Source organism: Anser brachyrhynchus (assembly GCF_964034855.1).
Source record: "Anser brachyrhynchus genome assembly, chromosome: 2".
NCBI classification, from domain to species: Eukaryota; Metazoa; Chordata; class Aves; order Anseriformes; family Anatidae; genus Anser; species Anser brachyrhynchus.
In genome coordinates, this window is record NC_137695.1 from 62,429,716 (window position 1) to 62,451,591 (window position 21,876).

The window sequence follows — 21,876 nt, forward strand, 5'->3', positions numbered from 1 at the left end:
TTCAAACAGAGTTAGCTCCTTAAACCTTCTAATTAAAATGAGAAATCCCCAGGCTTCCATGACTCAGCCTCGGAAAAAGATTATTAGGAATTTAATAGGGAAAATATCGCATCTCAGACCATCTGTGACCCAGTGCTCTGTGAGAATTTAAAGAAAACTGGAGGGAGGAGGTGCACGCTCCAAAGCACACTCTAGGAGTACTTTGTTGGAGCTGCAATAAATCAACATAGTTAGAGTACAGCCTTTTTCAGATTTAATTACTGTTACATAATTATTAGCAAAGCAGTCTCCTCTGAAACTGTAAAACTCATTACACCAAAAATCCCCAAGCTCCTGATGGAATTTATGAACTAGTTACTTTCTTCCTGGCTCTGGGAAATGAAATAGGTTGTATTCTGTTTAGTCTCCAGCAGTTTTTTAGTGTTCTGAGCTATTCTGTTCTTCTTAGTTCTGGGGAACTTTCCATATTTGCCTTTTCCCTTTAAAAAAAAAAATAAATAAATAATCATATTCTTTTTCATTTGTTTGCTTTTCTGCTTCTGGCACAGAATCTAGATGTAAACAAGTAGGAACATCTCATTTCCTCCATCACTGGAGTGATGCCACTGATTGAGCTAAAATATAGATTCCCTCATGGAGGTGCAAAAGAACAAAATTTTAATTTTCTTTTCCCTAAGCTTTTGCTGTGAATACACAGCTTTAAAACCTCACAGTGATCTGGACAAGGCCTGTATCAAGTCAACCTGAGGCCAGCCCTTTCCCGACCATTGCTGCCCAGTTTGAAACCTTTGGCAGGAGCCTCCTGGCTCTCATGTAGAACAATGGAGATTGCATGATGTCCTAATGGACAGGCTGACACTTAAATTCATAATGACATCTTATGAATAGATGTAATGAGACATGCCCTCAGAGAGCTGAATGAACAGGTGAGGAATGGCAAATGGATACTGTAAGATCCCATTATTTCAAAGCTAGTAAGGCTGGGCTGAGGAGAAAACCAGGTGATAACAACTGCAGCAATCCTTAGTTTCTTCTTCCTTTAGCCAGGAAATTGCAGACCTTGTGTTAGCACAGCCTGGCCATCAGCCCTGGGAGGTACTCCTAAAGCTAAGCCTCACTTTGGCTGCTTATGAACTCAGGAGTCACATCTCTGGGGAAAGTATCATAGTATTTTCAGAGGTGACTCAAAGGTAATCAATGTTTTTACCTATGTCACAAAGATGAAATTATATTTACCTGCTGAAATTGCTGTGATAATTGCTAGAACAAAGAACTTTGTTTTGTTTCTTCTTGAGATGCTCTCCTAAGTTTGTGGCATCAGAATGTAACTGCTTTTCCTGTGTTTGCTCTTCCAAAATATGACTTTGTGGTAATATAAATTGATTTTTTTTTTAATGTAAAACTGTAAATCTTAAAATAAGAACTTTATAAAAGCCCAACATTTCTTGGTTCAATCCAATTTTATTTATCTATAGATATAGTAGTAAGATAACTCGTGTCCTAGGGTTTAAACTAGTAACTTAGAAAACTTGAGGCACTGAGCTATGCTGGATCAGGAATATAGGGAAATTTGGTCTTGATCTGCATTTAATATGATTTAATTATCTTCACAGATATTTCTCTTGGTAGATATTACAGGTTACAAAATAACAAGAAATCCATGAAAGACGATAAAATATAACTTAATTTTGCATAACATTTTAATGTGATCCGAATCCTGAAATGCTTAATAGTGTTAAATGATACACTTATAGCACCCCAAAAGAGAAATTAAGGAAGCAAGCAAGAAAGAGTGAGTAAGAGCCCTCTTTCCAAAAAGAGGAATGCATGGCTCAAGGATCAGTATCAGCGCTTCACACTGTACCAGCTAAAGTGAAGTTTCCTGCACTACATTCCTGTTAGACAGTGGATGAACAGATGCTTTAGAGAGGAAGACAGAAGGATAGAGACATTTGGAACTGGATCTTTAAATAAAAGAGGGGTCAATAGAGTTCAGTATAAATAAGATTATGTCTTTATTTTTATTTTTTCCAAGGAAAAAGCAGTTCCTTGAAACGTTCTGGAGTAGATCTTGGGCAGGTCAGGAGATCATAAGGAAGAGAAATTACAATAGCTAAGGTAAGAGCAATGAATAGCTTAATCCTTGTTGGTGGGCTGAAGAATAAAGAAATGTATATAAAACAGAAGATGAAGATAGGACATAAAAATAAACCTAGTACCATCCATTAAATTCATTTGAACTGCAGGCACCTCCATACAAATCTAGGTCAGGGAGAGAAGAAATGAAAACATCCTTGAGGGCTCTTTCCTTATCTGAACAGCTCTTCCTCTAAAGCATCCCAGTGGAAAACTGTACTGAGCTTATTTTCTTGGGCACATTCTCACTTTGTGAAAGATGGGCTCAGGATGCTTATTGGCATGGAGGCAGAGAGCATGATTTGGGAAGATATGTGGGCCACTGGGTAAAGCATCAGATTGAGGTCTCAGACACTTGAGCAAGTTACCATAGCCTAATGAGTTCCTTTGTAGCAGCTGAGCTGTTGCAAATGTAGGGTAGCACACGCTAATTTAAACTATTTTTGCTGAGGCTCAGCTGATGTATGGCAACCATTAAGCCAAGGTAACTCAGTCATATGTCTGAAATCTGATTTCAAGAATGTAGGTTCAGCTCAGTTCAGGGGGTAAGGTCATCAGGCTTCTGCTCACTTCATGACTTCTCTGGGCAACCACTTTATCTTGGTTTTCTCATATATATAGCAGCAGTAATGGTGACAACTTACAATTATGAAGTGCTTTGGGGTAGAAGAGAGGGTAAGGTCATTGTTTTTTATTTGTTGGTGGTGTTTTTTGTTTTGATTGCTCTATGTGTGGGGAGAGGAATGTTATGTTGCTATTTGTTGGTGGGTAGAAGCATGGAGTATATTGAACTTTCTGAATTTCACGTGAAGTTTTCCTGCTTGTCTTCATTAATACCTGAGTAAATTCAACATGTTTAAAGGGCTTTTGCTGGTATAAATGAGGGCAGGATTTTGCCGTAGGGATATAGCCTTCTGTTGGTGAGCACATAAAACTCAGCTGAGATTTATCATAATTCTGGTAAGAGCTGAGGGAAGAACAGAAAAATCAGAAAATATCCTTGCTTTCTCTCCAGATTTTGCTTTTCATTTACACTCTATGATTCTTTGTTTCTATTTGGGTGTTTTGGAAAGTATCATGCACTCCTGTCCTCCTAGGAAAAGAGAAAAGTGCACAAATATTCCCCACTCCCCTCCCCATTTTTTTTGGATGGTATTCTTTTTTAGCATTTAATATTGAGAGTTTTGGTCTCTCCCTTGTTTGAAATGAAGGTGTTCCCCTGTGGAAGGATTTTCATTTTATCTTTGTATGGTGATCATAACATGTGGCACTCCAGACAGCTATTCTGCTCAGAGCTGAAAAACACCAAGCATTTCCTTTAATACTACCAATAAACATTTGTGTTATTTTTTCCATAAAGTGGTACTCCAAGCATCGTGCCAGTTCTTCAAGTGACAGATTCTTTTGGAGACGAAAGAAAAGTATCAGTATTTATTGGTTACCATAAGTATTTCCAAACAGTTTAAGAAGCACAAAGTCCTAAAATATTTATGCATGCACATCAGTTACAGTACTCTGCTACCATTTATTGGGCAGAACAACAAAATACATGCATCAGAGTTACGATTGCTGTGATAATTACTTGAGGGAATCACTCCATAATGAAAATTAAAAATAAAACTTGTACAGTGATTAAATATTTTTGGAATTATTTATGCTAGAGTCATGAAGGTGTTTCATATTTCAAAATATTTGATCCAGAAAATGAATGTCCTGCTGCAAAAATGGCCATCATTGTATTCTTGTAATAACATTTCCAAGAGTTACAAAGGACCGTGGTTCTTGTGTACTTGTAATAAATTTCCTGTCTTTCTCCTCTTGTTTCAAAAGGACTTTCAGACAACAAACTTGCAAATCACTGCAAAAACAATCAGTTATCACTCTGGTGTGCATTTAGAGTAGATGATAATGTGAAACAACAGAGTAAGAATCAAAGATTGTGGTTTGGGGGTCCTGCCTCATAAGCATAGGAAGCCTCTGCCTAGTTATTCATCAGACTAAAGATTTTCAACAGAGCTCTGCTAGCCCCCTCAGCTACCGCTTCTGGGCTGGCAGTAGCAGCTGTCTCTTACCATTATGCCCCGAGGAAGCAATGGCATTTGCCAGCAACTCCCTTTGTGTCTAACTCATTTCCTACATTCTCTTCTTTCATTTGCATAGTCAACTGGTCCTTATGCCTCAAGAAATTCAGGAGAGCATCTGAGGAATAAGCTGTTAGAAATGAAGATTTTAAACATCACACCAGGAGGTGCATGCACAGACCTCATTATATTCCCAACAGGTCTGCTAGCTCACGAGAACGTAACACACCAGAGAGACACTCTCTGTTCTAACAGTTGACAGGGCTAAAATAAAGGAGGCATCTCCCTCCCTGCCATCTCAGAAAATCGCTGTGTAAACTCAGCAAAATATTTCTGAGTCTGCTTTCCATCATGACACCCTTCCTATGGACAGACCTTTATTGATGTCAGAAGTGCTAAAAAGAGTAGGACTTAAGTTTTAGCAGGCTGCCTGCTTCCATTGTTCTTTCCTCCATCTGTCTCCTTTCTTTCACAGTAATTTAGCCTGGGGTTGTCCCAAAAGCATCAATTAGAAATTAGTCAAAATAACCTGAAATCCTGGAAGAGGTTAGATCAGAGACTTGTTTTACCAAACCTCTTCACAATCAGGGTTTCAGCATCAGTAGTGCTTTGATCTCTGCTGTATTTTCCTATCTGTGGTTAGCTGGGCTGTAATGGCATGCTGATGCCTTTTCCACCCAGAAGAAATCTGGTAAAGGTGCTTTCCAGGTGAAGGGCTGCATTGACACCGACCACTCTGAGTGACCAACACATACTGATGCCTCCTAGGTCTCTCTGATAAATAACAATAATCAAACTCCTCCTTCCCACTCATTTGCAGAAGCCCAGTGGCTATTTGATAAACTTGACCTCCTAGTTGTGGATGGTGCTCATGCCTTTGTTAGGTGCTTTCAGTAACTGAAGGCTGTTGCTTGATGTATAGTGGTCTCATGATGCGAAAGTCTCTTTTCCACCCCAGCCCCGTGCCCTCTCATTCTTAGTGTGGGTATTACTGGGGTTGTGCTAGATGTGATTTCCCAGCTATAAGAGGGACCCAGGCACAGCACAGCTAGCTGATCAGTGCTGTACCAAGCCAGCTGCTGACATCAAACAGGTGACAAGGATTCAATCACAAGACCTGTTAATGAAAAAATGATATTTCTGTGATTATTCTGTGATAACCTATGATTTTGGCCTTAATCGCTGTTGACTTGGTGCTGACCACCATGACGCAGCAAATGCCAGTAGCCTGTCTGAAGCAACAGGGAAAACACGCTGGGAATCTCCAACGGTATTATTAGCAAAGCTGGTCAGAGTACTTCCAACAGAGCAAAAGTGCTTTGAAATATCTTGCTTTGGTTATGAGGAAGACTTCATCAGATGGGTTTTTTTGAAGGAGGGGGGAAAGGGACAGAATGAGTGTTGCTGTGACCTGTGTGGGCTTGCAGCCTGGTGACTTGAGCTGTGGTGTGGGATGCTGATATTTACAGCCCTGCATTTATTCAGAAGGAGCACAGTTTAACACTTCTGCTCTCAGCCAGGCAATTGATCAATCAGACTTGAATGTAGAGGCGTATATGCACTGTAACTACTCTCCAGTGGCCTTTGTTGGTCAGGAGTTGGACTTGATGATCCTTATGGGTCCCTCCCAACTCAGGATATTCTATGATTCTATTCTATGATTCAATGATTCTCTGTAGCCCATAAGGCACCACTTTGATTTCATTCACTGTCCTGGTAGAAAACTGATTCAGCAAGAGAAGTCCAGAAGCTTTATTTGTAGTCAGTGAGTTGAAGTAGCTAATGATGGACTTCAATGAAAACTTGGGCCAGTGTGAGGGAGGAGATGTGGCTCCATGGCTAGGAGAGAGAAGGAATATGAAGATCAGTTGATGTGTTCTGGGAGCCACCCTACATACCCTACCTAAGTCAGTCAATGAAATACTCATGTCTTTCTGAGAGTTCGGTTTCCCATCCAGGGCCACAGTAACATACTTTTGTCAAAACCTGACAGAGCTTAGTTACTACATCATTTTTATTTTCCTTTTGAAATACAGCCTAGAAGGAGGATAGAGCAGATGTGATTTTGTTAGGCAATCAAGAACCTGGTGTTTCTGGAGTTTGGTGTGGTCTTGGTTCTCCTTGAGGAAGGTATGAGAGAAGTGGTAAGGTTCCTTCAGACATGACAAGGTTCTGCCACAAGCCAATTCAAAATGCAGTAGATGTGCAAAGCACTGTCTTTCTCTAGTTTATGTGTTCAGACTAATCACAGTGTATGTTATACACATACAACTCTGTGTATGTTATGCAAAAACTCAGCAGTACATCACTAACAACCAAGGTACATGTCACCGTCAAAATTTAGGCTCTAAAGCTGTTTTTAGTTTTCGTAGTCAATGTTGATGCTGTGTCACCTTGTTACAATGTTTTGGTCCTGTTGGCTTCAAAATTGTTACTGAATAATCAGTACTTTTAAAAAATTTGCCGTCGTGGTCAGGAGACTGAACTGGTAATAGCAGACTGACTGTGGACACCTGATTTTTAAACATCGATTGTATCTGTGGTTCTATAAACATATGTAGACATTTCCTTGTCTTATGTAAGATATGATAATCCCATATTAAGTTTGTGGGTTTGGGCCTGTTTGGACTGTTGGACCTATGTAGAAACAACCTAGAACAGCTTTTCTGCCAATAAGCACTAGCTGACTTTGGATGCCTACAGACCATTCTGCAAATGAGTCTCTGTAGTGACCAGGGATCCTAAAATTGAAGCCATATGGAAACTTACTGTGCATATTAAATTGCATGCAGCAGTGTTAACAGCATTTTGATTTGTGGCTGCAAGTAATAAATGAATTATATTAATTTTGTAGCTGCCAGCTAATTTCTCCAGAATTACTTTTTAATAACCAGCATCATGTTCACTAGTAAGATTTAAATACATTTAGGAACAAATTTGAGGATTTTTTTATTTAAAAAAAATAATGCTAGATTATCATTTGAGACTGAGTTTATTTAATAATTCTCTAGGTACTTCAAAGTAAAATATCTCATGGCAATTGAATGAACTGCAGACCAGACTACCTATACATAGTGTGGGAACTGGTCAAATCACAGGCAAAATGGTAAACTAAGCAAACAATTTGTGATGGACTCCATGTTGTGTACTGTCACCTTCACACATATTGGGCTGCAGAAGAGAAGGGACGAGTACAAAATGGATTTAGGATGTGCGTTCTCAGGATTATCCCTCCTTGTGTGCAGTCCTCCTTGCCAGTAACTGGTCCTTTTTGGAGGAGGAGTTGCTTCTCAGACGTATCATAGGTGACTAAGAATGTGAAGCATGATTCTTGCCATCTGGGATTGCTAGAGATGTGTGTGGTCCTGTATTAAATATCTTTTATGCCTTGGTCCATTAATAACATCCCAAGTATATTAATGTTGATGTTGATGGTGTCATTTTTGCCCGGAACAGTGCTGAATTTGAAGGGAGAACAGATCCCAACACACAGATGGGAAAGACAATATGGGGAGTATGACCACACTGTCAGTGAGATACCATGCTCAGGCAGCTTGTATCATTAGTCTCTCAACGAGGCCAATAGGCACAGCTTAATTGAACGCTGAAGAGTTCTTCCATAAGGCTGTGCCTGTGGTAGAGGCCATTACTCATGGTGGAGTCACCATCTTACAGAATGCGCTGACATCTGCACGAGTACCTGAGGGTATGGGGAACCCGTGATTGAGTAAGATGCGGATGTATTGTACAGCGACGTATCTCCTCTAGGGCATCTTTCACAGGCTCAGCTGTTGTGAAGTGCCTGTTAATCCAGCATGAAGGCTGAAGTAACTGTTACAGGGTAGATGACCTGCTGTGCAAAGCAACTGCATAGTTCAAAATAGACACAGTTGTAGCTGGGACATGTTATCTGTCCAGGCAGAGCACACTGGCACCCCAGCTCATACTCAACATGCCTGTCCCTGGGAAGGTAGTTCTGAGAATTTGTTGTGACCATAAAGTTGTCTTTTCCTCTCCTGTAAAGCCAGGTACTTTGTTAGCCGTCTTTCCAAATGGCTGTCATGGTGCATCATACACTAAAGTACTTTATTCACTGGGAGATCTCTGGCCATAGTTCTGGTGGCATTTATTCATTTTCTTCATCACTCATTATGTCGGGGGTGTTTTTCCGTGTTTGCAATGTTTGTCCTTCTGATTTCTGGGTTCATTTGTCTTAAGCCACTCAGAAAGTAAGCATGAGATAAGGCTTGGCAATGGGCTTGCCTTTTTAGCCGAGTTTGTATTATGTTGTGCTTTAAGGGAAAAACTGAGTGATTAGAAAGAGTAAGAATATAGGAAAAGTAGGATTGGAGGAGATGTTAATATTTTAGAGTTTGGATCTATGGGCTGAAAGTCTGTGTAGTTGAACACCTGGGGAGTGTTGGCTGGACACATTGACTGGCTATTTGTTCACTATCACACTCCTAAATTTAGTGCCCCTTTGGCATCAAAATTGGTACAACAATGTGCATTGAGTTAAATGTTTTCCTCACTTGCTGATGGGGTTCCGCAAAATCTACTTCTCAGTGTGTATAGGCATGTCTCTGTGTATGCTGATAGGTGTGAAGTGAACTAACACGTGTATTATATCTATTGTGGGGAAAATACTTAATCATTTGAAGTAATGTCCATTATCAAGACAGAAATAGCAAGCCCAAGAACAGCTCTCTTCCTAAATTCAGGGAGTAAGTGCTTTGCTTTTGAGTGGCACAGGCTATTCCTCAGAATTTGGGGATGGAATGTCAATAGTACAATTAATAAAATTACTCAGAATTCTGATCCTGCTTCTCTCAGTGCCTGGACATTGCTCTTCTTTCCCACATGGTTTTTTTCTGGAATAGGGCAATTATGCACTAGCATTCATATGGGTTTCCCCCTGGATTCTGAGGAAGATCCCGTCATAGCTTCTTTGTCTGCAAGCTGTCTGCCCAACAGAAATGTCATTTCAGTTGCATCTAAGCATTATGCAGCTGCTCTTGTGGCTGTAAATAAGTAACATAGTGGATAAGGCTACGTTTAGCTTCCCATGTGGTTTAGAATCCAATCTGGTATCTGCTGAACTCCCATGGAACAAGAGCAGACCGAGCCCTCTCATTCTTGCTTTCAAGAATACAGAATTTATGCTAAAATCTCTGATTTAAGCTGAATGCCCTATATGTATAAGATCCTTCATTTCAGTTGATTATTATAATTTTCATTTTGCAAACAATGCCCAAGTACACCAGAATTTATAACCTTTTATGTGTGAGTATACATATAGACCAAGAAATTTCATCAGTTTGAAAAATCTTGTTCCACATATTAATCAACTCCAATCCAGAAAGGAGAAAAAAAAAAAAAAAGAAAAAGAAAAAAAAACCTGATTACTAATGTCCTACAGAAATGAGGAAAAAAGGAAAAAAACAATACCAGAATATCAGAACCAGGAAAGCACAATGTTCACTAGGCTGGGGGTGGGAGGTGTGCACTGAATATCCTGGAAAAAGATAGGTCTGTATATATATATATTTTAATATCATCCTCAACTAGTTCAGAATTTCAGCTGAAGCTAGAATATGCGTTTTGGTACATACATATGTGTGTCCTAGAATTAAATAGTGCAAGTAGCGCAGTTACAGGAATAAATGTGGGAGCCTAAGGAGCCAGTGACAAAGGAAAACAACCAAGAGAAAAAAAATATTTTGGTGGAAAAGGGGGAGAAAACCTCTTTACAACTCTATAACCACCATAAGTGTGTGATGTCAATGCAAAGCCAGTTGCAGATCACAGTAATATTCCTTACTCCACACTGCATACATTAAAAAGAAATAAAATAAAAATCTAGAGCTCTTTTCCCTGTCAATTTTGTTTCCTTTCCCTTTTTCTTGCTCATTCTTGCACATCCTCTGGGGCAAGGGGGAAGGCTTTGCAGGAAAATAGGCCATCCTCTTGGCATAATGTGAAAGAATTTAGTGGGACGGCTCGGTCAGGTCATATTGTGCTGGGGAGAGGGCTTGGGAGCGCAATTCTGCGTGGCAGCCCCGTGTCTGGTAGTTAGATTTGTATCAGCGAGATACGACAGGTCTGCCCTTGAGATTCTGCGGTGGCGCGGTGCCAGCTGTTCACCACGCTGATCTGTTTCTCTCCAGAGCAAAATCACAACCTGCTGCTGTGGTTCAGCTCTGGGTCAGACCCATATCCAGGTTATTGGGGATGTTTTGTTACTTTTTTTTTTTTTTTTTTTTTGAAGTTTGGAGTTTTATAAGGAGAGTTGCTTTCCTGACAATTCAGCCCAAAGCAGTACCATCACTGCTACTTGTGCCTCAAATGCTGTAGGGTTTTGGTACCCAGAGAAAACCCACTTTGACCTTGATTATGGACCAGATAGTATAACAATAGGCTTGGGTTAGGCCAGATTCACAGTCTGAGAAACAAAACCATGCAGCTACCTAATTGAGGAAAGTATTATTTGCTTTTTCAAGAAAAGATTCTGCCGTGTGTTTCACTGGGATTTCACTCATCTTTATTGATGGCATTTCACTTAATTTGCTGCCATTTGAGAGCCCTACAGGCAAAGGGGAGAAGAAAAGAGGAAAGTAGAGGTAAAAATGGTGTGGGGGAGGAGGAATTGCTAGAAAAACCTGCCACTACTTCTGTGTCTGTGCAATCTCCATACATTTTAAAAATCTTTGTGCAGATATCTATGAAGTGAAAGAACTCAGGTGATCCCAAAGAGAGCAAAGCATGTGTCCTAAAATGAGTGTATTCCTACTGTAGGGCAGAGGAGGTTTGAGAGCTCACCTGAGGTCTGGCAGTACAGAGATTATCTTTTCCTCTCTGCTTGGCACTGCACTGAGGACTTGTAGGACTGCAGGGCAGGGGCCATTGTTGCTTAATTTTACTTCTGGTGTATTCTGAGAAGGAGCCCAGAGGTACAGCCTGGTGTTACTCTAGCCTTGATCACTGGTTAGCCCAGTGCTGCAAAGCAAAGAGTGCAAGCTCTCAGTATTCTGCCATGCCTCCCACCCCTTTTCCAATTCAGGCACATCCTTGTCTTCAACAGGGCTGGCTGAAGTCCTGGAACACGACATTTAGTTTCTTTTCCAGTATTTTTATTAGTAAAACTAATATATTCTTTTTTTTTTCCCCTCACTCTGTTCTGACTTTTTTGAATGTCTTTTTTTATGCCTTCATGTTGTAAAGAGAATATTAAGTTAGATGGATGTTTAATCTGAATCAGTATAGCCATTCATAAATAATTTGTATCAGAAATACAGGATAACAACATAGAGTGCTTTTTAAAATCTAACTCAAATGTTACTCTGGGAAATAATATATGGCAAAGAGTTCCACTGTGCAACAAACCCACATAAGAAACAGCTTTGGTTTTTTTTTTTTGTCAGCTTTGGGGTTCTCACCTTTACATTTGATGGAAGCTTTCATTACTCTTATGCTAAAGGACAGAGATTAATAGAAACATCTCACCTAATTTTTCTGGAGCAGTCGCCGTTTTGCATATTTCTGTCCTCGAGGAAGTGAAGGTAGTTAGGAGAAGAACAAGGCAGACAGAACTGAGCAGCTTTGTTTTTGCTGTGTGAATGGGGCTGAGAGGAGGCAAACCTTGCAATACAGAGATGGGATAAAGAAACCCACTGGCTTATACTCCTGTGGGTTGAAATCACTATGACTTTCTTGATACTTGGATTTTGTCTCTAAAACAAGGCAACTTCAAAGTGATTCATAAATCACTTCAGAGCCCTTATGTTCTGTGACAGACCAGCTAAGGTGCACAGAAATGTTTGTTGTGTGTGTAACAGAGAAGGTGTGTGAGAGAGCCTGCTTTCCAAGGAATTCCCTATCTCAAAATCTCTAAATAATCCATACCTTCCCAGACAGGGAATGTCTTTTTTTTTTATACTTTTTTTTTTTGATGCTGTCTCAATATTTTTCTATGACTTGCTCCATTATTTATTCTGGACTGGCTTTCCAATTTGCAATGCCCTGAGCAAGTGTGGTGCCTGCCTTGAGCTACCAGAGGGGGAATCTGGCTGTGAATTGCCTCCCCATCTGTCGCGGAGTGAGCGAGAAAGATCCGAACTGGCAGGGAGGGGTATTTCCCCCCCCCCTCCTTCCTCTTGGTTCTGCTGCCAGAAGGGAAAACTGGAACTGGCCCATGAGTTATTAAGTTAATATAGGGCCATGGAGCTGGAGACCCCCAGATTGCAGAGCCCGAAGTCCTAGCACCCCTTGGGTGCCTGCTAAACGTATCGTGACAGGCATCGCCTCCCCTCAGTGCAGAACTTTACAGCTGCTGCTTTGCTCGCAATCCGTGTAGACGCACCCTTCTCTGGCTCAGCAACGCAGCTCTGAGGCACTGGGCTAACTTGCAGCCTCCTGTAGGAGGCTCTTCTGAGAAAACTTGGCTAGATATGTTGCCTGCTACTGCTCAGAGGGAGGACATCTCCCCCCCATGTGTGCTGCACAAGATCCCCTGTTTCTGGGCACACTTGCCTATGGTTCCTTGTGAAATGTATTAATGTGTATCCTGGTATCTCGTGCAAATCTGTGCCCAGGACTGCAAGCTTTCTTCTCTTTGACCAGCTGCTTCTTTCTTCTACCCTCTTTTGTTGCCTACCCATCCTTTGCTGAATATCAGGCAGTTCTGAAGAGCAGCAAAAGGAATTTATTTTACCCTATTCTCTTTCCCCACACTTCTCTCATATTCAGTGCAAAACACCCGGGGATGTTTTTGACCTGGCAGTCATTCCCATCACCTTTCATCCCATGCAAGAACTGCTGCTTACACCTTCCACAGCCCTGACGCTGTTGACTGGCAGGATAATCCTGATCAAACGCCCTGAACAGTGGCTCAAAACTCTGCTTCAAGAAGCTTTATTTTGGGCTTGACACTTATGTCTAAAGAGGATGTTGGTTGAGCAAACCCCATGTCCAATGCTCACCCCACTCCCACTAGCTTGGGAGCATTTAGACTGTGATCTACGCTTTGGGACTTTGAGCGGCTGGGGTAGTAGCCTGGTCTTATTTAGCAGAGATGGGAACCTGCTGTTGTCCTGAAGAAGAGCTGCAGTGTGTGATGGGGCAAACTGTTTACAAGTGACACTTGTGAAATTAGGCAAATTATCAAGATAAATGGTGCTGTCCCCTCTTTGTCAAGCTGTCCCTCAAGTGAGGGTCTAAGGCTCATGTGATGTTAACAAGATGTGGCCCAGACCGATTCAGCCTGGGGTCTCTAACATGCAGGTAGAATCTGCACCTTTTATGTAGTTTTGGAAAGGGATTCCCTGCTCAGTTCTGGTTTAGCTTTTTGGTACTTCAGGTGAATGACTGTCTGTTAGCTGTTATGTATCCCTCAAAATCAAGACATTTTGCCCCTTCACAGATCTAAAGGCTGATTTTGAGCTCAGTTATAGCTCATCAGGAAATAGCTCTGAGCAACTAGAAAGCAACCAAGGCTCAACTGAGCTCTACCTCTTAGGGCACGAGTGACTGTGCAGACTCCACTCACTGCTCAACTAACATAGATTGCAGACACCTCTGTAGTTTGTGGTGCAGTTTATTAGCAAAGACGAAGTTCAGCGGTGTTCAGGAAAGCCCATGACCTCCATGTGCGCTCTGAGCATTACCCGTATGAAGTTTAGCATCTGCGTTTCATTGAGCTATAAACTTACCTTCTTCCTCTAATCTGTGTTTTATTTAGCACATAGCATACAGCTGTTTCTGTGCTATTTTGGGTCTGCTTTTGCTGTGTTGCTAAAGTAAAATACTGTGAGGTTTTCCCTGATAATTCAAGATTTCCATCCCCAGGCTCAAGCACTATGGGGGTGCAGGAGAGAAAGCTGTGTAGGCAAGACCAAAGGCAGCTGTATACTGTGAAAGAATAAGTATCAGGCAAAATACAGTATCACAGCTAATAGGTATATTTTAAAAGTGGAAACATCTATGTTTAATTGCATTTAAAATACGTAGTGAGAAACCACAGTTATACATTGTTATAACAAACCTTTACATCTGAAGTCAGAATAATACAAAAAAAGTGCTGAATATATGTGGTCAAAATAACTGAGGCAAAATTTTGACAACATCTTCTAAAATATTAGCATGTGGTCCCTACCAGTGACACTCTAAAGGTCAGGCTGAATAATCTCAGTGACAATAAAGTCTTTTTGTTAGCTTACCCAAAAACAACTGGAAAAACCTGTTTTTTGTTGCCTTTTTTTTTTTTTGCATAGCTTTCAATATTGCTGCACTCTCACCTCTGCATATTGCAAGCCCATCTCAGTTCTGAGATAATTTCTTTAAAGTTCTGAATATTTTTAATCCAGTTCTCCTTCAAATACATAATATATAATTTCTACCAATTATAAATACATCATTTTTATTCATCTGATTTCAATAACATGCATTTGTATAATTACTGTACAATCAAAATAGACATTGACTTTACACAGTGTGTATGCTTTTATTTCAGCAGAACTGTTCAGACACACTGCTCAACAAATCAAGCAAATAGGGAAATAAAAAGGAAAAAAAAAAGGAGGAGGGGGAATAACCTCTGGGAAGAAACAAACTCACAGTGTTTACAGACAAAAAAAAATAAAGGAAAGGAAAAATACTTATCGGAAAAAGGATTTATTAATACATAGAAAATCCCCACAATAGTTGAAACACACTTTAGAAACTAGTAAACACATTAAATAGAGTTGTGCCAATTACTCAGTGCCCAAGCATCTGCTCGCTCTTAATTAGATGGGGAGGTGAATGACCACTGTTTATTTTCATTTTCCTCATTAATTATGAAAAACTGCATTTAATTCATCTTGCATGGTGAGAGACTGGCTGCGCAGATGTAAGTCGTAAGGGAAGTGGCTCTCTGTAGGCAACCTGAACATCGAGCTCTGCCCAAGGGGACCCCTGGGTGGCACTGCACAGTAATGCATGCCGTAATTGTAATTTTTGCCATAGTCCAAGCTTTCTTCTTGCTTCAGGGAAAATATCCCATTATAGTTAATTGGGGGAGGACTTAAGGGACCTTCAAACTGTGGGCTGGCACACTCGGGGGAAGTGCTCTCGTAGAAGGACTCGTACGCGCTGCAATAGTTGTAGGGTTTCATGGACTTGGAGTTGTCGAGAGTCCCGTGCCCTGGGGGGGTGCCGAGCTCGGGGCTGTGGTAGGGGGGGTAGAAGGTGGAGTAGGGCGAGCGGGCATGATGGGCGCCTTCACCCGCCTGGCCCATCAGAAAGCTTCGGGCATTCAGCTGCAGGCATCCTGCCACCAAGTTTGTCGTTGGCTGGGACAGACCCTTGCACAAGTTTTGGACAAAGGTGAGCAGGTCGGGCCTCTTGCCAATTCGCAGGATTTCGGAAAGAGCCCAAATGTAGTTCTTGGCTAGTCTTAAGGTTTCTATTTTAGACAGTTTTTGTGTTTTAGAGTAACAAGGGACCACTTTCCTTAAATTGTCCAGGGCGTCGTTAAGGCCATGCATCCGGTTCCTCTCTCGTGCGTTGGCTTCTTGTCGCCTGAATTTGATCCTTTCCATCCTGATCTTGCTCGTCTTTTTTTTCCGAAGGCCCCTTCGCCTGGGCAAGCCGTTCTCATCCTCCTCTTCCCTCTCTTCCTCTTCCTCCTCTTTCTCTGTGTCTTCTCCAGGAGATCTTTTAATATTCTTTCCTCGGAGTACAATCTGCTTCGAAAAGCTTTCCGGGTTCTTCATTTGCTTTTGGTCATCGCTTTCTCTGGAAAACTTTCTGCACATCTGGGATTCTGGCATTACAACAGACTCATCAAACGGTAGTGTTAGCATGGTTCTATAATCTTAAGTTACCTGAAAGAGGGCCAGCACAATATTTAAATATTTCCATTTATAAAGTTTGCCGACTTACAGACACATCCTCATGCACCTTGAATGTGTCTGAGTGCACGCTGTATGTATAGGAGTGCGTGTGCATGTGTATAAAGGCACAATCTACATTTTTCTCATAAAAGGTCAATTGCAAATGCTTGCTTATCAAAAAATAAGTGCTATCTGGAATTTTAAAATCACTTGAAACATTCAGGATCTCACAACAAAAAGCCACATTTCTTACAGATAAGTAGAGTAAATCAATATTTAAAATGCACAATTACCTCTCATCTCATTTATCTTATTTTTAAACAAGCCCTTCGAACCCTTGCCACCATGGAATTCAAAGAAATGCAAAACATGATAAAGCAATACAGAAATTTCATTAATCCAAATTCCTCTGGGTGAAAAAATGAGAAGAACGAGAGCAGTCTTAAAATTGAAAAGTGCCACATCTCTATTAACTGATGGTTAAACATTTTTTAAATCACTTTAAACTTAAATTTCAGAGTTTTTGTCCCTCCACATTTCTTCCTTTTTGAATCAAGATATTAAACTCCTGTAAGTTACAGTGGGTGAGAAAATATATTAATGGAACATCCCCCCAAATTACTCAGCTAGTAATCAAAAAATGAAGTATTTTTTTTCTAATGATTTCTATGAAAATCACACATTACTTATTTCATACTTAGAAAAAAATCAGGAAGCACTGAACCCTAAATGTATTCAGATCAGAATTAGGAAATAAAATCTCCCTACCTTTTTTTTTTTTCTTTTTCCCAGCAAAAAATCTAAATCGTATTATATACTTGGCTAGATTTAACTTATTTACTTATTTTTTTTTCCTCTTTTTTTTTTTTTTCCCTCCCCCATCGTTTAGAGGGGGGAAAAAATTTCCCTGCACACTATAGCAGTGTTTATGTTTTGCAAGGCTCAGGCGTATCCCCCAGCCCCTGGCTGACAGAAGCGGGCTGTGGGCTCTGGCTGCATTCGTGCACGTGTGCTCACAATCCAGGCTGAAACAGGGAAATAATTTCCCCCTTCCAATTATTTTTGCTTTTGTTTTCAGTTTGGGAGCAGCAAACACTTGGACTCACGGTCCTCAAAGAGACAAACAAAACGAATGCAGGGACTTAATAGAACAAAACTAAACAAAAACCCCGGTAAAAAACTAACTCTAGCACTATTGTCTACATACTTGCAACATTACATCGCACCAACGAAAGTATGCAATTGCATCAGAAGAATAAAATGTTAGGAGGAGTTATTAGAGAGTAAATAGCATACATAAAATACAAGACAATGATACTGTATCTTTAAACACTTGCATGCACACCCAGCACCAACTGAAATATATCTTTATTTGTATTACCTTAGCTTTTTATTTCATTCAACAATCAGTTTTCATTTTTTGCCTTCCAAATCTTTTCAGTCTGAGTGTCGCATCGTCTCCTGGAGTCTAGATCTGTGTATATCTGCACTATCTCATTGATCTCTAAAAAGTGACATTGATGCCAACTGCCAGAGCTGGTACCCATGCCATCTGCTAGTGACGTCACGGGGCAGAGAAAACCACGTGAGCCTTTCTCCTGGGACCTTCATTCTGCACTGATCATCTGGCATCCCTCTAAGTGGGTACCAGCATTCATGTATCAACACAGAAGGTTAGACTGATAGAAGAAAAAAAAAAAAAAGAAAAAAAATCTGCACCAGCGTTGCACATGCAGTAGGTGCTTTTCCACTGGAGCTGCTTCTTTTTAGCAGCCTAGCTGCATGGATAGACATGCCAACATTTGGTGCTATCCCTGCCTACAGGTACGGCTGCCCTGTAGTTGTTAATACAGTATTGTTTATATAAAAAGTGCTGTCTTGTATTGATCGAAGTCCCTCCGGTGCACCTGGTACCCAGGAGAAAAAAAAAAAAAAGGAAGGCAGGAATTGGGATGCATTCTGTTACTATATAGCACAGTCACAAAAAGTAGTTCTTGTGTGATTCTGTTGTGAGCGATTTCGGGGTGTGGGCTTTTTTTATTGTTTTGGTGTTGGGTTTTTTTGTGTGTTTTTTTTTTTTTTTCTTTCTATTTTCCTCATCTATCTATTTATTTATTTATTTATTTTTGTTGAAGTGCAGTGTGTTGCTACAGTACACAGGATAACAGCAGCAAATCCCCTACTGCCGTTAAGAAATCCTCCCCTCGCGTCCTTCGGCATTTTTTGACCTCCCCCCCTAAAAGAGGCGTTAGAAGAAAACTGTGAGAGTTCCAGTGTCACAGTGTGAGGATCGAAGCATTGCCCTTTCCGATGATGAGCGGTTTGCCGGGCAGACCCAGTAATCTCTTGCTCGCACCCTTCCCGCCCCCGGTGTGTGTGAGGATTCGGGGTGCTCATGGGGTTTCTTCTGCCTGCCTGGCCTGTTGTGAGCACTTCCCTGAAACCTCAAACGCGAGGTCTCGTCGCTGGCAGCATGTCCTGCCTCTTCCTCTGTCCTTCCCCTCTGTGCTTCCATGTGCCCCTTTGCAGCTCCTTCCCTTGTGCCCTTTTCCCATCTCCTTTCTCCCTCTGCCCATCAGCTGCCTGCATCTCCTCCTCGCCTCTCTGCTCTTGCTCCCTTAACCCTTTTGTCTCTTCCCTCAGACAAGAAACTGTTAAATGGAGCTGACAAAGCCTCTCGGCTCAGCCCGGCCATGGAGCTTATGGCAAACTCCACCTTGGTTTGTTTTTTAGATGTTTTGCGGTGTTTTCTTACGAGGGGCACGTCACACATAAGCGATATCAGGAGAGTCACAGGGAGGACGACATGTCATCTTGGAAACATTTTTTTGAAAGTTTGCTTTTATTATTATTGTTTATCACTGCCTTTTAGCGACTAAGTAATCTCTATTTTAAAAAGTGAGATGCTGAGTATGCTTTTAGTATTAAAATAATCCCTGGTAGAGCTGCTATTGTTATGGGTCTGTGTCAGCGTTTCTGTTATAAATCCTGTTTTTGAAAGGTTTATAACTCATCTGCGTTAATTCACATTGGGCCCAAGCTTGGCTTTAATGTTCTGAGCCCTGATCCAATTATTTTGTTTTCACAAAGTTTCATTTAAATCTGGACTTTTTTAATTAAAAAAAAAAAAAGAGAGGCAGCAGCAGAACAAGGTGTGCATGCATGTGTGCTATGTGCATCTATGTGTATGTGTTCAATAATGTCAGGGTCCCTGGCTGAAATAAAATCCCTCCTCTAAACTTTGTGTGTGTGTGTATAAAAATATATATTTTTAAGAGAAACAAGGAATATCAGGTCATTCCCTCTTTATAGAGCTCAGACCTCTTTTTATTTTTATTTTTTAAAGCAAATGTATTTACAATGAGAAAGATGTTAAAACTTAAGTGGCAACTGTTCAAAAGGAGCAAGAGCTGTATTATTCATAACATTCATTTCATTTTATCCCAAATATTACAGTCTGTGTAACAGAGAAGAGGGTAGAATCCCATTATTCTCAATAGGAATTTATGTATTAAGATTTATATTGTGGAAGGTCCTAAGGGTTGTCAACCTTTTCAAGGATTTTGCATATTCAGAGTATTATACAATGCACGATAATCTAAATATGCAAAGTCCCGGGGAACTGAACCCTGTTTCAATGCATACTAAAAATATTACAAGAAATTGAAGGAAAGGTCGACATTGTAGTGTCTCTGTGTTAAGAGAAGGCTGTAAAAATTTCCAGTTATATTGCCCAACCTCCAAAAAATGCTTTTATTAAAATATTTTCTCTTTTTTTTTTTCCTCCTGAAGTTTTTGGTTTTTTTTTTAACTACTCAAATATTACCATAATATGCATTTTTGAATGGCTCATAGTGGTACTAAAAACAAAATAAATGAATTAGACCATGCTGGAGGATTCCCTCTGTAGCAGTAACATTACATTTTTGCAGATTTTTAATCCATCATTTGACCTTTTTAATATTTTCAAATAAATAGTGGAGAAACAAAATAGCTGAGATATCAAGGTTTAAAAAGCCTCTACTGTGCATGCATAATAACTTTTCATAAGGATTTTACTACGCATTTTGTATTATGGATCCATGATATGCAAATGTGTCCTGCTGTTAATATGCATTCACAGCATACCCCATAACTGCTGCTTTGCTGTCTAGTGTGAATGCATGTTAAGAATAATACACAAAACACAGTTAAATGCACTCTGTAGAATGACTACATGACACCAAATATGTTGCTGAACATATACCATGATTTTTTTCCTGAGCCCAAGCTGTATAGTTTTGAATTATAAGTGACTCTCTTACAAATGCAATACTATCACAATGCATGAAACACAGCTAAGCATTAACAGAGCCACTGAAATAAGAACTAGTTCAAAGGACTGCAGAACCTCCACAGCGCATTGGAGGGACTGACCCAAACTGCGCTGCAATCAATGGGAGGCCTTCCAATAACTTCAGTGTTATCATCAGACCTCCAAGGAATGTCTCTACTCTTTTCATTATTATTATTAATTAAAAAAAAAAAAAAAGTCATCCTTTCCCACCCTGACATATCTTCCAGTTGCACTATATCTGGAGAACTGCACCCAAACTCCAGAAACTCTAATGGTGTTTGCTCAGGACCAGTTTTTGATGCCTTTGTCATTTGGGTTTGGTGTGTTGTTTGTTGTTTAGTGTGGATCCTTCACTGGTAGCAAAGAGACCTCATGGGAAATGGGGGACTGTTCAGAAGTGTGAGTGAGAGTTAGCCAAATATTTTTCTTTTCCTCATCCCCTCATCTTTCCAGTGAAAGCACTGAAAGCCACAGCAACTCTGTTCCCCGTGCACATAAAGACCTGATGCAAAATCCTGCAATGCAAAACGCCCTCTTTTTCACACCTGATTCAGAGTGTCCTCCTACTGCAGCACTTGTATGCACAGCCCAAATGCCTGGGGAGGACCAGAAACACCCCTCAAAACCTGCTTGGCTCCAGCACTTGGTGTCTGCACCTCAACCAACGTGCCATATGCACTTCATGTGCCTCCTGTGTATCCCATGCGCAACCAGTGCTCTGTAGCACCAGAGCAATGGACCTCCCCAACCAGAGGTGACCCAACCCTGTATCCATCCCTCCACATCCCCAGTACAGCACTGTAGGCTATGGACAGCTTTCTGAAGGGAACCTGCCTTTCCTGTCAAGTCATCTGAGCCCTCTCCCACCACCACTAAGATGATGTACAGGGATATATGTCCTTCTCTCTGGAGAGATTAAAGATGACACTAATAAGGACCCTAGATTCAAAGAACTAACCTACATTTGTCCAAGAGGATTCGGTTCAGTCTGAAAATGTGATTTTAACCCATCTGCTAATACTGCAAAACATTATAAACATGCTTTGCACTATCTAAGCCCCCCATAATGAGGATATACGTTTTGCTCTAATCAGACATCCTTAGTTTTAGGTTTTGAAAAGACTGTTAGGGACAAATATGAAAGAGTTGCAGAGGGGTTAGTTACTCTGTTTTTATGGGAGTCACTTGAGTAAAGCATGAATTCAGAATCTGAAAATGGAGCCTAATACTAACTGCTTATGGTTAACCAAAACCGCATGTGTGACCAGAAACTGTTCCAAGATTTCTGAATTACATGAATAGAATGGATATGATTTAGATATGACATACATTTGGCATAATCCTATTAATTTTGAGCTACTCCCAGCTTACGCTAATGTAAATGAGTTGGGAGACAGTGGGGCCAAATAATTTTAAAATGGAAAATGCATTTTTAAAAAATTGAGATAAACCT

At 40.6% G+C, this 21,876-nt stretch overlaps 1 protein-coding gene and 1 long non-coding RNA gene across 6 annotated transcripts in view; one reads left to right on the forward strand and one right to left on the reverse strand.

Annotated features, from left to right (window-relative positions):
- The first annotated feature begins 532 nt into the window (after positions 1–532).
- LOC308191042 lies at positions 533–5,158 on the forward strand. Its single transcript, XR_013947669.1, has 4 exons — positions 533–1,190; positions 2,036–2,118; positions 2,758–2,811; positions 4,297–5,158. It is a non-coding gene; the product is annotated as an uncharacterized lncRNA (long non-coding RNA).
- An 8,992-nt stretch (positions 5,159–14,150) lies between these two features.
- The window catches only part of NEUROD6 (neuronal differentiation 6), a 28,527-nt gene continuing 20,801 nt past the window's right edge, over positions 14,151–21,876 (reverse strand). For 3 of the 5 annotated variants that reach the window (XM_080583004.1, XM_080583003.1, XM_080583002.1), the window contains one exon: positions 14,151–16,078. In XM_080583004.1, coding sequence (XP_080439130.1) covers positions 15,044–16,057 — 1,014 coding nt within the window. In that variant the 5' untranslated portion in view covers positions 16,058–16,078 and the 3' untranslated portion in view covers positions 14,151–15,043. Of the gene's footprint in view, positions 16,079–17,468; positions 17,995–21,876 lie in introns of all 5 variants that reach the window. The other 2 variants (XM_080583001.1, XM_080583000.1) reach the window with 1 other exon arrangement.